The sequence below is a fragment of the Apiospora phragmitis genome (assembly GCF_038363925.1).
Source record: "Apiospora phragmitis strain CBS 135458 chromosome Unknown utg000008l:1.0-3514335.0:1.0-3519231.0, whole genome shotgun sequence".
Lineage (NCBI taxonomy): Eukaryota > Fungi > Ascomycota > Sordariomycetes > Amphisphaeriales > Apiosporaceae > Apiospora > Apiospora phragmitis.
The window spans coordinates 251,098-266,975 of NW_027117407.1; the positions used below are offsets into that span (position 1 = coordinate 251,098).

The 15,878-nt window shown below is 48.0% G+C and overlaps 4 protein-coding genes across 4 annotated transcripts; 2 read left to right on the top strand and 2 right to left on the bottom strand.

The window, feature by feature from the left end:
* Nucleotides 1-2,734: 2,734 nt before the first annotated feature.
* On the top strand, nt 2,735-4,925 carry PG994_008504 (general substrate transporter; the record flags this gene model as incomplete). Its single annotated transcript, XM_066859913.1, has 8 exons — nt 2,735-2,791; nt 2,835-3,144; nt 3,227-3,685; nt 3,745-3,837; nt 3,910-4,037; nt 4,125-4,375; nt 4,464-4,710; nt 4,812-4,925. 8 exons carry the CDS (start codon nt 2,735-2,737, stop codon nt 4,923-4,925), a joined length of 1,659 nt encoding a protein of 552 aa, XP_066713502.1.
* Nucleotides 4,926-6,199: 1,274 nt separating this feature from the next.
* PG994_008505 (FAD binding domain-containing protein) lies at nt 6,200-7,678 on the top strand (the record flags this gene model as incomplete). Its single annotated transcript, XM_066859914.1, has 3 exons — nt 6,200-6,220; nt 6,318-6,878; nt 6,941-7,678. The coding sequence occupies 3 exons, from the start codon at nt 6,200-6,202 to the stop codon at nt 7,676-7,678; spliced, it is 1,320 nt and encodes a 439-aa protein (XP_066713503.1).
* A 746-nt stretch (nt 7,679-8,424) lies between these two features.
* Nucleotides 8,425-10,082, bottom strand: PG994_008506 (uncharacterized protein; the record flags this gene model as incomplete). The annotated part of the gene is made up of 4 exons (XM_066859915.1): nt 8,425-8,979; nt 9,032-9,045; nt 9,231-9,589; nt 9,634-10,082. The coding sequence occupies 4 exons, from the start codon at nt 10,080-10,082 to the stop codon at nt 8,425-8,427; spliced, it is 1,377 nt and encodes a 458-aa protein (XP_066713504.1).
* A 1,133-nt stretch (nt 10,083-11,215) lies between these two features.
* On the bottom strand, nt 11,216-11,551 carry PG994_008507 (uncharacterized protein; the record flags this gene model as incomplete). The annotated part of the gene is made up of 1 exon (XM_066859916.1): nt 11,216-11,551. One exon carries the CDS (start codon nt 11,549-11,551, stop codon nt 11,216-11,218), a length of 336 nt encoding a protein of 111 aa, XP_066713505.1.
* Between the last annotated feature and the right edge of the window lie 4,327 nt (nt 11,552-15,878).

Below are 15,878 nucleotides of genomic sequence, written 5' to 3' on the forward strand. Positions count from 1 at the left end.
GGCCTAATTATGATAAGAAGAAGCCGCGGTATAAGTCAACCAGCCTATGTTGCAAGTTTGCTGGCATTTTTCGGTGGTTGAATAGTTTCTAGTGGCATGATATTTGGCTCAATAGAGATGAAGGTGAATAAACCAGATCACTTGATGAATCGTTTGCAAGGCTCGGATAGGTTACCTCGAGAGTACAGATTCATAAGCACACAGCTTTAGTGATCTAGCTATTGTCCCCAGTCGCCCCCAAGGCGACCCTGAAATGCTGGTTGCACGCGATGCTCAATAGGGGCCTGCACACGTCATACTTATGAGAGGCACGGAAGGTAGAGAAGAAGCAAAAAGGACGACGCTGCAGTCTGGTATATCGAAACAGGGCCGATGCAGTCGAGACCATACGTAAAGTAAACTCCTTATTACCCCTGCATGGACATTAGCTAGGCAAACTACAATATCCAAGCCGCACCCAACTCATGTATACCTGCACATAGAAACCTCGTATTATGGCTCCTGCAAAGTAAGCTCCTCACGCGTCCCACGAGTCTGGGTCCATCCGGACCGTTGCGAGGGCCGGCAGGTAATATGCGGCATTCATTAACCTGAGTGAACCGGGGCGGGACGTTGCGGCCAATCAGGGGCGGCCCGACATGGGTCGATCAATGCAGTGCTCCCCCTTCCCCTTTCCACGACATATTAGGCTCAGGGCCAACTGGCAAAGAAGTAGGAACACCCATGGCTTTATGAGTGCAACTATGTCCTGCGCAAACACAGACGAAAAGTGACCAACATGGCTGTTCTATCTTTATCACTGTACCACCGCATCACTGCATCATCTGAAGTCCTCTACCCGAGTTCATACATAGAAACGCACAGCCATTTCTGTCCGTGGGTTTGCTAGAGATGGGATGACAGCCTTCCCTGGCCCAACATCTCATCCGGAAATCGCCAAGAGATGCGATTGGCTGAGAGGATGACGCTTTTCCTACCAACAGCAGCAGGCGATGACGGGCCGGAACATATGCGCTCTGCGCAGGTTCGAAAAATGTGGCTTGCAGACTTCGGAACAGGATTCCTCTCGCTTGCGAACTCTTTTTCTTTCTGGAAACACACAAGTGTCAAATGTCAAGATCGCCACGCTAGACCCTAGACATCGTAGTCGTTAAGGTGCGACGATTGTCCACCAGTGAGGTGATGTTGGCTAGTTGGGTTGGAGCAGCCTGGTAGAAATAGCTCCCGCCCGTAAACGGTGGTGGATTGCCTCGACGAAAGAGGAAGCTGGGGGTACGGAGTGACACGGGCCGCCCATCAGTTGGAGACAAGATCCTTTCATGTTGTGGCCAATTAGAAGATTTACTTCCCCCTTCCTTACGATAGGGTTACAATGGAGAAAACAAGAGCCAATCCAAACGAGTCCGCTTGCCGTGTCTTCTGTCCGCTGGGCGCAGTCACGGTTTCTAGGTCTAACTAATTACTACAGAGCGATAGCTTTCATATAGGAAATGTCTCAGGTGGGACGGGCCAATGATGAGGTCGTCATGCGACTCAAAGCCTGATTTTTGCTGCCTGGTGGCCTGAGGCAGACAAATCCAAGAAGAGGCGTGGAAACATGGGCGGAGTTCCAACCCGATCCTATTACGAGGAGGTGCCACGGCTAGCTTGCCGGGTGCAACTGGGGGAGGGGCGCCGAAACACGCCACAACCCACAAACTGATAGAGGGAACGAACAATTTCATCGCCTGACTCTCCCGCAGCACGCAATGCGTTTTCAGCGCTCGAGATCGGCCATAACAAGCATGACAAGAGATGGGGTGTGTGCCCGGCGCCAAGATCGGCGTCAGCTGTATCCTCCCCCGGAGACAACCCCCTTCTTGGGATTGATCCTCTTCTCCAACCCCAGGCCCCACTGAAAGGCTCGGCGGGGATCCGGGGTCACTGCAACCGGTATGTGGGGAGAAGTGACTGGAGCTGCGGAGGAGGGCAGCCCGCGCTGCACGTCTTTCCATTCGGCGCGACTCCTCCAAAGCTTACCATCTCACCTAACAACGTAGACCACCCACCCAAAATGGAAACGATATGCTTCGACGACAGCAGCCGCATTGAACCCTTGGAACTACCCAAAGATTTGTTCTCATCTTTAGTGGGCGATATGCCATGTATGCACGGGATAATCAAGATTGCTATTTAATTTGGTGGCGCAAGAGAAATCCCCTTTTCGATACGGCAGGCGGGTTCGTATCCGATAGATTTTCAAGCAAGCAGAGCTATCAGGGCTGATTTGGATGAGGGGGACAGACAGCAATTCTAGCCGTCCGTCGCCCTAAACCGACCCCTGGTCACCACCTATATCGGCTGGGATTAACACAAGGATATGCAACCACCCGATCATCGTCCCGACTAGGATACGCTAGCCCACACACCTGCACACCCTCAGAGAAGGTCGTGTTCTCCCCAAAAGACTCGGCCTGGAAGAGTGCTTGGAGTTGATCAATGCTCCCCAGTACGCTTGTATGTATGTACATATCTCATGCATACTGCACTGGCATTGTTTTGATGAATCCCTGAACATAAAACCATAGACGTTCCCGAGTCCTACCTTCCCCAGTTCCCGCTGCTCATGTTCCAGTAGACTGCAACTGTTGATCGAAACAAGGTCTTTGTCACATCCGGAGAGTCACGATCTCGAACTCCTATCGACCCACAGGAAAAAAGCAAAGCGAGTGGGAGACTAGAAACGAGCGCCAAGATGGAGAAACGCGACGATGTCGACGTGCACGAGATGCACGAGCACTACCCTGAGAAGGTTAGTCATCCCCGGGATGGAAAGGCTTCGAATAACATCCAAGACTAACCCCTTTTCTCTCAACTCAACCAGGAGAATATCCAGCACACGGTCATCAAGGGCAATGAGGCCTTCGCGGCCGCGCTGGTATCGGAGCCGCCGAACCCCTGGGCCAGGACGCAGATCATGCTGTATCTTCTTCTCCGTGGTCGGCTTCTTCTGCAGTACCATGAACGGGTACGACGGGTCCCTGATCAACAACCTCTTGATCAACCCGGCCTTCTTGGAGTACTACCACGCCGAGAATGCGGGAATCTGGGCGGGCATCATCTCGTCCATGTACCAAATTGGCGGTGTCGTTGCTCTTCCGTTTGGTAAGGGAGCTCCTGCCAAAATTGATCTCCCGGTGTGCTCAATGGACCGAGACTAATGTGAAACCGTCTTATAATGAAACAGTCGGCCCCGCAATCGACACCTTCGGCCGCCGCATCGGCATGGTGATCGGCGCCAGCCTCATCATCGCCGGCACCATCATCCAGGGCGTGTCGACCAACGCGGACACCTTCATGGGCGGCCGGTTCCTGCTCGGCTTCGGCGTCTCGATCGCGTCGGCGGCGGGCCCGATGTACGTGGTCGAGATCAACCACCCGGCCTTCCGCGGCGTCGTCGGCGCCATGTACAACACGCTCTGGTTCAGCGGGTCCATCATCGCGTCCGGCGCGGCCCGCGGCGCCCTCAACACGGGCGGCGACTACAGCTGGCGCCTCATCACCTGGCTGCAGTGCCTCTTCTCCGGGCTGATTGTGCTCTTCGCGCTCTTCCTGCCTGAGTCGCCGCGCTGGCTTTATGTTAACAATAAGAAGGAGCAGGCGATGAATATGCTGACCAAGTACCACGGCAACGGGAACCCTGAGAGTATGTTTGTTGCGGGGTGCGTGTGCTATGGTGGGAACTAGTGCTAATCATATAATTAGGCCCCTGGGTGAAATTGCAGATGTCCGAGTACGAGGAGCTTCTCAACATGGACGGCGCCGATAAGCGCTGGTGGGACTACCGGGCTCTTTTCAGTAAGCTTTACCTACTAGCCCTGTCAACTGTGCATAAATATTTGGACTACTAACTTAGAAATCTCTCCTCAGGAAACCGAGCTTCTGCATACCGTCTCGGGTGCAATGTTGTGATTTCCATCTTTGGTCAGTGGGCTGGAAACGCTGTCCTTTCTTACTTCCTCGGCGCCGTGCTTGATGGAGCCGGATACCACCACCCCGTAAGTCACAATCAGCTTCCCAACTAATCACCCAGTCACTTTCATCAGCGTGCTGACTTACTTGGGCGACCTTGCACAACTATATAGATCGAGAAGGCGAACATCACCTTGATCAACTCTTGCCAGCAGTTCTTGTGCGCCATTGTCGGTGCCTGCCTGGTCGACCGCGTCGGCCGTCGGCCGCTTTTCTTGTTCTCGTTTATCGGCTGCACCGTCGTCTGGCTCGGCATGACGATCGCCTCAGCCGAGTTTGAGGCCGGCGGCGGCAGCAAAGATTCGATGGGTACGAACCCCGGCGCAAGCAAGGCCGCCATCGCCATGATCTTCATCTTCGGCAGGTAAGACCCCCTTAACCCGACTTCGTTTTCCACCTGCTTCATAGAAAACCGGTGACTGACAAAACCGCCGCTCGCTCTGTAATTTTAGTATCTACTCTGTCGGCATCACGCCCCTCCAGGCTCTGTTCCCCGTCGAGGTGCTCTCCTTCGAGATGCGGGCCAAGGGCATGGCCTTCTCCTCCCTGGCCGTCAACGTCGGCGGGCTTCTGAACCAGTTCGCCTGGCCGGTGGCGCTGCAGAACATCACGTGGAAGACGTACATCATCTTCACTGTCCAGGACGCCGTCCAGGCCTTCATCATCTGGTGGTTCATCCCGGAGACCAAGAATCGCACGGTAAGTTGTCGGCCGCGAAAGCAAACATACCTTAATTTGATCCCCTTCTCTGGTTTTTTCCTGAAGTCATGATGGCTAATTTGCATTTGCACGTCCTACAGCTTGAGGAGCTCGATGAGATCTTTGCCGCCAAGAACCCGGTGAAAGCGTCCATCCAGAAGAAGCATGTTGCCGTCACCGAGACCGGCAATGTTGTTGATATCCACGACGTCTAGGATGGGAAGAGAAGGAAGGATTTTCGTCGAGTTGAAGTGGTGGATATTGGAAATTGGTAGAAAAAGTCCGGCCACACGGTTGTGAGCCGAGGCATCTCCCCCTGTTGTCCGATACAAGGACCACAATCGCTACACATAATGCGCCTATCTACATATCACACGAACTTCACGGGGATACATCTTTGTAATTAATCAAAATCTCATAGCGCTTCTTGAATGGTTCCAGACCAAACAGAATGGAAAAGCAAAAGTTGTGTACTTGAATGAACGACGCGTCTTACGAACTGTGCATATCGTATATGCCAAATGCGACCCCTCCTTACCGCTTGCCGGAGTATATCTCCTTTCCTGGATGGTGGTACGGCTGTAAGGGCGTGGAGGCCACTCGCAACCCGGGGAATACTGCCTTCAACTTGTCAGCGTTACAGTACCCCAGCCATTGGAACGGTCGCAGTTGTAACTACTTCCCATGCCACCCACCCCCTGCTTATGTATTCTTAGGTCACCAGTGCTTGTGGTATTGAGTCCGGTCATGCCAACTAGTATCGGGCCGTTCACTGGCTGTAGTCGAGGTCGACGATGACTGATCACTCGAGACCGGGCGTACAACAATTGCCGAGAAATGCTCTGTTCTTTGGCAAGTTGTCAGTAGTGTGGCCCAGCTGAGGAGGAAGACACGAGTTTCCCCCGCACGTCCCCTCGTCTGGCACGGTTGGAGAAATGCCACGCTGGATGCATACCAGACTGCCAGATAAGCACTTGAGGACCACGTTACTACTGCCCCAATTCAACGTACTCTAACTCCCCCACAACAAAGTGCCCGATAGCCGAGATCGGGACCTTCCCATCGGCATCAATGTCAGTGCGAAAGACCCCGAAGAGACACTTTTGGTACAGCAGCTGCCATAATCCGCATCCGGGGTGCGGGGAAGAGATTTGATCAAGGAAGTCCCGCATTTCGATCACGATTGCGGGTCATGACTCGCGACATTTGTTTGATATGAGCGGCACAGCTCCCCCAATTAATTTTCAGGGCACATGCTGCCACCGTTCTGTTAGGCTTCATGACTTTGTATTTACTTTCACTTTCATTTAGAGGATGCAGATATAGTCCCGTCGTTTTGGTGCGCATTGCTTACTTCCCTTAGGCCAACCCCCTTTTCAAGCAATTGAGGAGCATACAATAGCTTACGGCAACCAACAGAAAGTCATCAACTGCGAGATTCGCAGAAAATCGAAATTTTCGGAGAAAGGGTGCAGCAATACATACAGACATGGCACGTCCGTTTGAAAAGGTAAGGGACAACCCATTCATAGTCGAATCCTGTACCCAGAGAGGCAAGATATCTTAACTCCGAAGCAAGCTCTGACTGATATGCAAACAACGAACAGGTCATCGTCGTAGGCGCCGGCCCGAGCGGCCTCCTCCTCAGCCTGCTCCTGGCGCAGCACGGCATCCCCGTGCAGATCCTCGAGGCCTCGGACCAGCTGGACGGCCGCCCCCGCGCCGCCATCTACGGCCCCGCGGCGATCCCGGACCTCGCGCGCGCGGGCGTCATGGACGAGATCCGCCGCCGCGGCTTCACGGTCAACACCATGTCATGGCGGCGCTTCGAGGACCACAGCTTCATCACGGGCATGGACGGCCGCTGCGTCGCCGACGTCGACGGGCAGGACCTGCGCATGGCGTGCCTCGTGCTCGACGAGCTCGACCGGCTTTTGTTGGACGAGTTCCTGACCAAGCACGGCGGCCAGATCAGCTGGAACCACCGCGTTGTTGGTGTTGGGCAGGATGAGAAGAGTGCTTGGGTCGATGTCGAAACGCCCGAGGGCAAGAAAACAGTTCACGCTGACTACATCGTGGGCTGCGACGGCGCGACTAGCATGGTCCGCAAATCCCTGTTTCCCGACTTCCCGGGCTTCACGTGGGATCGGCAGATTGTGGCCACAAACGTGAGTGGGAGTTGTGCTTTGAGATGGCAACTATGTCTTAAACTCGCTCACACTGTTCGCAGGTGTACTACGATTTTGAAGGGACTCATGGATTCACGAATACGAACTTCATTCTTCACCCGGAGCATTTCGCCGTAAGTTCTACCCTGATCCAGCCCTCCTGCAGAGATGCGAGGGGTGCCGCTTTGCTCGAAGCTGACAAACCTTCCCAAGAAAAGATGGTTGCGAAAATCACGCGCGACGGCCTGTACCGCGTAACATACGGCGAAGCCGGCGGCCTGACGCTGGACCAGATCGAGGAGCGCCAACCGATGAAGTTCGAGACGATCCTGCCGGGCCACCCCAAGCCGGGCGACTACAAGCTCGTGAGCCTGGCGCCCTACAAGATGCACCAGCGGTGCGCGCTCTCGTTCCGGGTCGGCCGCGTGCTGTTGGCGGCGGACGCGGCGCACCTGTGCAACCCGTGGGGCGGCATGGGCATCACGGGCGGCTTCGTGGACGCGGGCGGCCTCGCCGACTGCCTCATCGGGCTCTGGGACGGCTTGGCGGACGAGTCCATCCTCGACCTCTACAGCGAGAAGCGCCGGGCCAAGTGGCAGGACCTGATCGACCCGGCCTCGCAGGCCAACTTCCGCCGCGTGTCCGACCCGGACCCGGACTCGCTGCTCGAGCGCGACGAGGTTATGCGCGCTTGCAAGGCGGCCGAGGGGGATGAGGGGATGCAGCGGCAGGCGTTTATGGGGATGATGGAGTTGCGGTACGATTTCACGCAGCATTACAGCAAGAATCCTAGCCAGTGATTGGGCTCATTAGCTGGGTATTGCGGCAGCGGGAGGGCTTGTTGGCATATAGGTAAGCCCATTTTGCGAAGTCCAAGGTTGCAACTGCGTGTCTGGTGTGCGACAGAGAGAGACAGATAATGTATCACTGCTAGCTATATTGAAGAGAAAGATCATACCGGTCCGGTGCTATGAAATCGCCACCAATCATGCCTAATATAAACTACTTTCTTGGGGCATTCTATAAATGCCGATCAGTGACCCGATTACTGCTGTCCATCACAAATCCACCCAAGCCCCAGGTACATACAATGGCGCAGGATCTACCAGTTGCCAAAACTCCCTCGCATACCTATCCGTGGACCCAACAAACCAAATCTCCCAATCATTTAGCTCAGCCCCAGTGCGTAAACCCTGTATCCCAACGGAGCTCCATTCAAAGGACTTGAAGCTTTGGAACTGTATGGAAATCGGTGCTTGACCTATAAACTTGGACTCAACAAATCTCCCATACTCACTAATATCTATGCCACACCTTAATAGGATAGCTAGATATTGTCGAAACATGGTCCTAATAGACTCTGCCGCAAAATTTCCACGGTGTTCGTAGTATTCTGCCTCGTCACTTTGGATATCATCCTTAAACAAGATCGATATATCGAAGAGAGAACTGTAGAGCAAACGTGGCAAAGGTTCGGTGGAGTTCAGTTCTTCGGAAGGGGCAATCGGGATTAGGGTTTCCACGATATACTTAACAACATCCTCCATCAGTTGTGCCCAAGCATTAGTCCAGAAGCATCCTTAGTTGTCATATGTCGCGACATAGTACTTAGCGACACCAGGAGCTCTTGTAGTCGGCGTCTGGTAAAACCATACGTTTGGTAGCCCAGGAGAAGCGGCCCAATGCCGGCGAGGAAAATTTTACCATTTTGGGAGAGTAGCGCCCTTACAACTCGCGCTTGACTCGGCACAAGGGGGTTCCAGAAGCTATTCGATCCCATGTGGATCACCGCGGAGAATTCGGTAAAGTGACTTGCAAGCCACAGTCGTTCGTGAAGAACGGACGCATCGTAGAACTCACAGTCTGGCCAAATTGAGCGTCTTATCGCATCGAAACGTGCTATCGGGCCGTTGTAGTATTGTATCAAGGCGCAGGCAAAGCTTGTGTCGTGCGAGTAATGGCTTGCAACGTTTAGGAAGCATTTCGACTGACAATCTTGTTCATACCAAGGAGGACGGGAGGGTATAACGTATGCTGTCACGGGCACATCGTACCCGGCCAGAAAATCACAAATTTGCCAATTCCCGGAGCAAAGTGCGACCTGGAACGAATGTAAGCTGAACCCTCTTGCCGCGGAACGGATCTTTACTTACATTCATCATTGTTTCTGGAAACGATCGTATTTACTTTGCCTTGTGTCGTAGACAGAAATTCGTCCTTCTGCGATCAGTGACTGCAACCTTTGGAGTGAATCCGTTTTACTGTGCATGGCTTTTGTCGCAAGTTCCCAGGTCGTCGAGTCTTCCGAGTGGAGGGTGGATGTATGGAGATAGTAATTCCATCCTGACTGACTTTTGCGCAGGATGGAGTCGAGTGATTTCGACGAAAACCAGCGGGGCAGGTGAATTCGTATTCGTAGGTCCGAGAAGTCTTCGTCGCTTTCTTCGGGCACGCCCCTGCTGTCATACTGGACTTCTAGGGACCCGGTCAAACCAGTGAGTCCCAATTTGAGATAGGGCCGGAATCTCTGAGCCCATAAAACACCTCGACGTTCCGTCACGCAGTTCTGAGACGTCGCCGGGTCCGCATACTGCCGCACGGGCTCGCAGTGAGGTTGGGAGCTCATTGGTGTGGCGACTTCTGTTGTTTGCAGGCTGCCAAGTATCTGAGCCACGATAACATCTGGCTGCCTTCTCTGAAGATCTCTCCATCTTCCAAGTTAGTATCAGAAACAGTTGCATCTCAAATTACGCACATGAGGTATCTCTGTTGCTCTAGTCCGTAGATCTGACATGCCATCATGAGCATCTGCATAGCTGATGACAGTCGCTTCTCGTGTGACGCCAGGGCATCCTTTTGCAGAACAACGCGAGCCGCCTGGATCTTACGCCTCGCTCTGCTGCCTTCATGGATCTGTGCGTGGAGGTCTGAAGCTAACTTGCCGAGATCATCGGCTGCTTGCTGACACTGAATTATGGCGACACCCAGTGCATCCCTGAGGGCGGGCGGGCCGTCTTCGTTGATATGACTGGCTAGGAAGGAGTGGGAAAAGAGCTGAATTTGATCCAAGTGCCGCTGAAGCTCGTCCGGAACGTTGCTGACCTGCTCGAGTAGGCCCTTGACCTTGAAGCTGGCCGCCACGATCTTGGTGGCAAGCTCTGCGATGCCGATCACCGAGGCGGTCAGGCCGACTAATTCGGCCATAGTGATGGCTTCAGAAGTGGAGGGCGATGGGGCTTATTTCGTAGTTTCAGCATGAGAAGAGAGAAGAGGGAGGAAGGAAGCTAAAGAAAGAGGGTTGCGACTCGCCTTTGGAAGGCAGCCTGGTATGAAAAATACCCCGCCCCGTTGAGTGTGCCCGAAGAGGTGGCAGTACTGCATGCATAGCCACGCATCTGCAGCTCGTAGAGCTCAAGGCAGAATTGCAATACTCCATGTCTATTGGACCCTGACACCGCTTAAGTTTAGCTCAGATGGCAGCTTAATTACTTCCAAGCCGAGTTCCCCCCGCAAGCTTCGACCTCAAGGCTTTCTTGCTTTTTAGCGGCTATAGACTAAACGCCGGGATGGCCCGGCACTCAAACCACAATCATAATCGGACGACGGCGGCGACATGGCCTTGCGCCTTCGACCCGACGCTCTTAAGCCCAAACCACAGCCAGACTCGCTGTCCCTTTCCAAGCTGCCCCTCCAGTACATTCTTTTTGTGCGGGTTTATTTCTGGCTTCGCACATGAGGAAGGCTGCAGGAGCTGGACTCGGGTTATTAATTCACTAGGTTAGTCAGCAAGCTCCTCCACCACAATCCCAGATCCCCATCTAGTATAACACCAAGCGCAGGAAATAAAGAAACACTAGGTCTTTGGAACCATAGAAAACAGCATCGAGTGTTCCAACGCCTACAGCTTCGAGTTCTAATGCCTATCCTGATATGCATATACTCCTTATTTGCTCCAGTCTTATTCACATTAGTTTACTTCGTTGCAGAAAAATAGAGAACCACGACTTCGTCATAAGTGCCTCACAAGCTTGCATGGTTATCACTTCGGACCCATCTCGAGACAACCATGATGGGACTTGAAATAGGTGTTGACTGTTATCATTATGATGTATTATTATAGAAATCCCTACCAATCCCATCATCGCCTATCCACAATCAGTACCACTGCCTCTATCGAAGCCAGAGAACCTCTTATTAGCACCCAGAAGGTGGAGTTTCTCCCCAGTCTCCAGGACCAGTCGAATGGAGTAACCAGTGTAGAATGTCTCGATTAACTACAGGGTCAGCATTCCATGCCTCCAGCGTTCATTTGACCACATGGTAAGCCAGCAGCCCCTTCACAGCCAGTAGTTGCCACTAACTCGTACGCGCCGCGCCGCCACCCAACGCTTGGCCGCCACAGCTGTGGCAGCTGCGGCGTCGGCAGACGAGGACGTGGCGGCGTCTTCCCCTTCCTCTTCCCCTTCCTCTTCCCCTTCCTCTTCCCCTTCCTCTTTCCCTTTCCTCTTCCTCTTCCTCTTCCCCTTTCTCAGCAGGTGGTGCCGGGGGGCACGGCGGACACGGCAGGGCAGGATGACAGGCTGGTGGCGCCGGTGGTGCTGCTGCGGCCGAGCTCGCGGCGGGTGGGGGAGTACTCTGCTGGGCCGCCCCTGATGCCGCTGGGGAGGTCGCATTGGCCGAGCCGTTCATGGGCATCGGGGCCGTTATGTTCATCGTCATGTTCATTGCCATGTGTGGTGGGTGGGGTGGGTGGGGTGGGTGGGCACAAGGTGCACAGGCTTGCTGCTGTGGCGGGCAGGCATTCGCATCGGGTGCAGGAGCGACATCTGAGTTTGGCTTGGGGTCAGTATTGGCTTTCGCGCAGTAGCATTATTGGTATGACTTTCGCTCACCAGCTTGCTCCCCGACGGCGACCACCACGGCATCATCAGGGGCAGCCTGGTTGGCTGTAACGACTGCAGAACAAGCGAATAGGAGTGCCATAGAGGCCTGTCGCAGTGATAAACGAATTGGAGACATTGTTAGAGTTTGATGAGAGTCGTTCAAGTTGAGATACGAAGAATGAGACTAGGAGTTGACGAGATGGGATACAAGACTGTTGAGAACGAAAGAAGGTTGATGGCCGATGAGGGGATTTTAGTCTAGCAGTATCTGTTTAGGGGTGTGGCATTTATCTATCGAACGGCGGGCATTCTCCCTCTCCGTCGGAGTCTGTCCAGGTCTGCGAGACGTCTAAGCTACCACCAGCGTGTTTGTTTCGCTTATTGAATGCCATCATTGATACCTGCTAGATGTCAACGTTAAACGAGTTGGCTAGGTTTTACATTGTCGTTCGAAAATAAGCGGCTTGCCTCTTCTTGAGACTGCCGTTGTTGGATTGCCCAGCCTGTTGAACATGTCGTACACCAAAAACCTGCTCTAGTTACTCTTGGACACTACACAGCTCAAGATCAAGTCTGACAGTATCGGTAAGATAGACATGCCACTAATGTGTCAAAAGGCCCCCCGAATTACATCCTATATTAGAGGACGCAAAGCCCGCTAGACTGACTCATGGCTAGCCTTGGCTTTGGAACCTGCAACTATACTAACGCAGATGGAGACTCGTCTGGCCTAATAATGGGACTACAAAATGTCTGATTGCTAAGAAAAGACTTCAGGTGGATCTCATCCCATGTTTATCAGGTCCCGGATCTGCAAGTTGTACGTAAGAATCAGGCACAATGTCCGAGCGCAGCCGGCTTCCGTGAAACTAAAGAGTGATCGGACGGTATCCTTGACGCAACTCAGAATTAAGGTCCGGCGCCGAGACAAGACGGACTTGTAATGTGGAGAGATCTCCAGTCTATCCACTGGCAATCGACAGACGCGAAAGATGAGGGGGTGAGATGATGGGCAGGGAGGTCAACTGGGGTGAGCTCTGCCAGAGGGCCGGGGCCACAACACAACAATCGGCGTCAGCATGTTTACACAGCTGGTGGCTTTTGTATCCCCTTTTTCTTTCCTTTTCTTCTTCTTCTGGTCTTGTAACCTCTAACCGCGCGGTAAGGGCCCCCTGAATACGCTTAATAATCCGCTGCCATCTAATCAGATCACAGCATGTAAGTTAAGTCAGGACCCCTAGCTACGCATACACCGGACAACGCATAACGATTTTACACCTAAATCGAGAGAAATGCTATATTTTAGATAATTAATTATTAAATAGATAAATTACATTTAAAACCCTGGGTTTAAAATTTAAATAATATAAAAGTGGGGTATTATTAATCTTAAGAGTTAAAAAAATTAAAAAATCGTTATTATTTTTAAATACTTTTTTAAAAATCTCTTCTCTTTTTTAAACCTTACCGCATTAAAATACTAGTTACTTTAAAAATAAAGGATTAAAATTATAACTTTTTTATTTTAAAACTTTTCATTTTATTTTTATTTTAAAACTTTTCATTTTATTTTTAATATAATATTATTTAAAGTAAGAACTATTATAAAATATTAAAAATCTTTAAAATTATTAAATAAGCTCTCGTACGTACGGTGGTTCCGGTTTTAATCGGGGTTTAATCGTTCTTATTCTGTTATTTATATCTATTTTTAATACGAGTTACGAAGGGTATCGTATACCTTTTTTAATAAAATAAAAAAGGGGTTCGTACGCGTAAGTACGTGGCACCCCTTTTAGAGTAATATAGATAGCTTTAGTTCTAGCTATTCTAATACTGGCAGTTTTTTATTTTAGCGATAAAATTAGCTTATTCCCCCTTTTAAATACGAGTCTTCTTTTTACGAGGGTTTCGTACGGTTGGGTTACTCTAATCCGGTATTAGGTACCTGCCTGAACTATATAGGTAATACTATACTTTCTTAACGTCGTTTTAGTCAAGTGGCAGGTCTACTCGACTAGTTATTTTAATCGTTCGTTCGAAAGTAGTAATAATAATAGGGGGACCGTTATATATTTTAATACGTTATACTTTATAAAGGATTAATAAATGTAGTTTTATAAATAAATTATATAGTATAAATTTTTCTTTTTTTTATATATATATATTTTTTTTTTTTAAAATATTATATAAAAATAAATTATATATTTATATATATATTTATATATATATATATATATATTTATATAATATTTAATTAATAAGTTATTAATTCTTTTAACGTTATCGTTATTAATATAATCGATTATAATTAATATTAAATAACGTTACCGACTTTTTCGGTTTAAAATTAATAAATTATATTTATATTTTATATTAATTTATAATATCTTATTTTTTTTTTAATTTTTAACGTTTATTAATTTTATACGATAAAATAAGGAAATTCGCGTTTATAACTTACTAAGCCGCGATATCGAGATACGTATGCCGGTAAATAACGATATTTACCGCCTGTTCGCTTATATTATTTATTACGAGGGTTATTTCTATACGGTTCTCGTTTAGTCACGCGGTAATATTAATAGTGTTTATAATAATCGGTACGTCTAGTTTTATATTCCGTTCCGTGAGTACGTTCGTTTCGACGGATATTAGGACGACGCTTATGCTTCGTACGTTTAAACTTTATACGGTAACCGGTGTTCGTATTATAATTTATAATTTATAAACCTTAATTTTAATAATAATAAAAATAAAGGTAGTAGTAATAGTTATATAATAATAGGTTAGTAATAAATAAAATAAATAATTCTCGTATATATATAAGTAGCGTTTTTATACGATTATTTTAATTATATTACCTATTTAAGTTATAATATATTATAGTTTTTTTTTAATCTTTACATAATATTTAATAAATAAAATATATTAATAATAATTATATAAAAAAGAATTAATAAAAAAATCTCTTTCTTTTTTTATATCTCTTTTTTTAATTATTTACCGTATAAGTCTAGCTTTTCGATATACGCTTCCGTGTGTACGGTAAGGTTATTCGTTGAGACTAGCTGTTCGAAGGCCTTGTTCAGGGATACCTTAATAAAGGTATCTGCCGGATTATCTCTATTATCGATATAATAAACCTCTAATATCTCTTTTTTTTTATACGATTCCCGGAGGGATATAATATTAATTATAAGTTTTTTTTTTTTTATTATACTTAATTTAATTAAGTAGTTATAAAGTAATCTCGAATTTGTATAAAAGGTTATCGGAATATTTTAGAATTTTAATATTTATATAATTCTTTTAAGCGTGATATTTAATATAATGCCGCTATTTATACCGGAAATTATACTATATAGTTCGTTAATTAATACGTTTTTAATAACTTTTTTATATTTAATTAAGCTTTAATAAATAATATTACTTTAAATTTAGAATTTATTTTTTATATAATAAATCTTTTAATTTAATAAAATTAGGTATCCGAGTTAGGAAGTTAGGTTTTCGTTATTTACGAACAAGCCGTTAATAAAAATATATATTTTTATACGATAAAGGTTAAGCGGGATATATTTTAAGCCGCGTATTTAATTCTAGATCTACTAGTTAATCTATATGTTTAAGTTTTTAATATTTTTATCTTTTAAGGTTTGTATTTAAGCGGCGGTAAATAGGTTATACGCTGCTTCTAGTTAATAGATAGATGCGAAATATGCCCTTCTCGTACGTTAGGAGACGTATTATTAGCCTTTATTAATAGCTTTCGGGTCGATAAGCTTTAATTAGTTAGCCTATCCCTTTTATTTAAAAAGGATATCGTACGATTTTAATCGAATCTTACTTCTGTTGAATTCGATCGGCGTATTTTTTAATTAAAATGCTTTTTAGTTTTATATAGAATTATTTTTTTATTAACTTTTTTTCCTTTTTTTTAAAAAAAGGGGTTATAGCGAAGCTAAACGTATCGTCGGTTTATATTATTATAATGCCGAAGGTATCCGGTTTTTCCGTAATAAATAATAAATAGGCGTTATATATTAATACGGTTATTTTTAAATTTTATATATAATAATTATAATACGTTTTAAATTAATAAAGTTTTAATTTT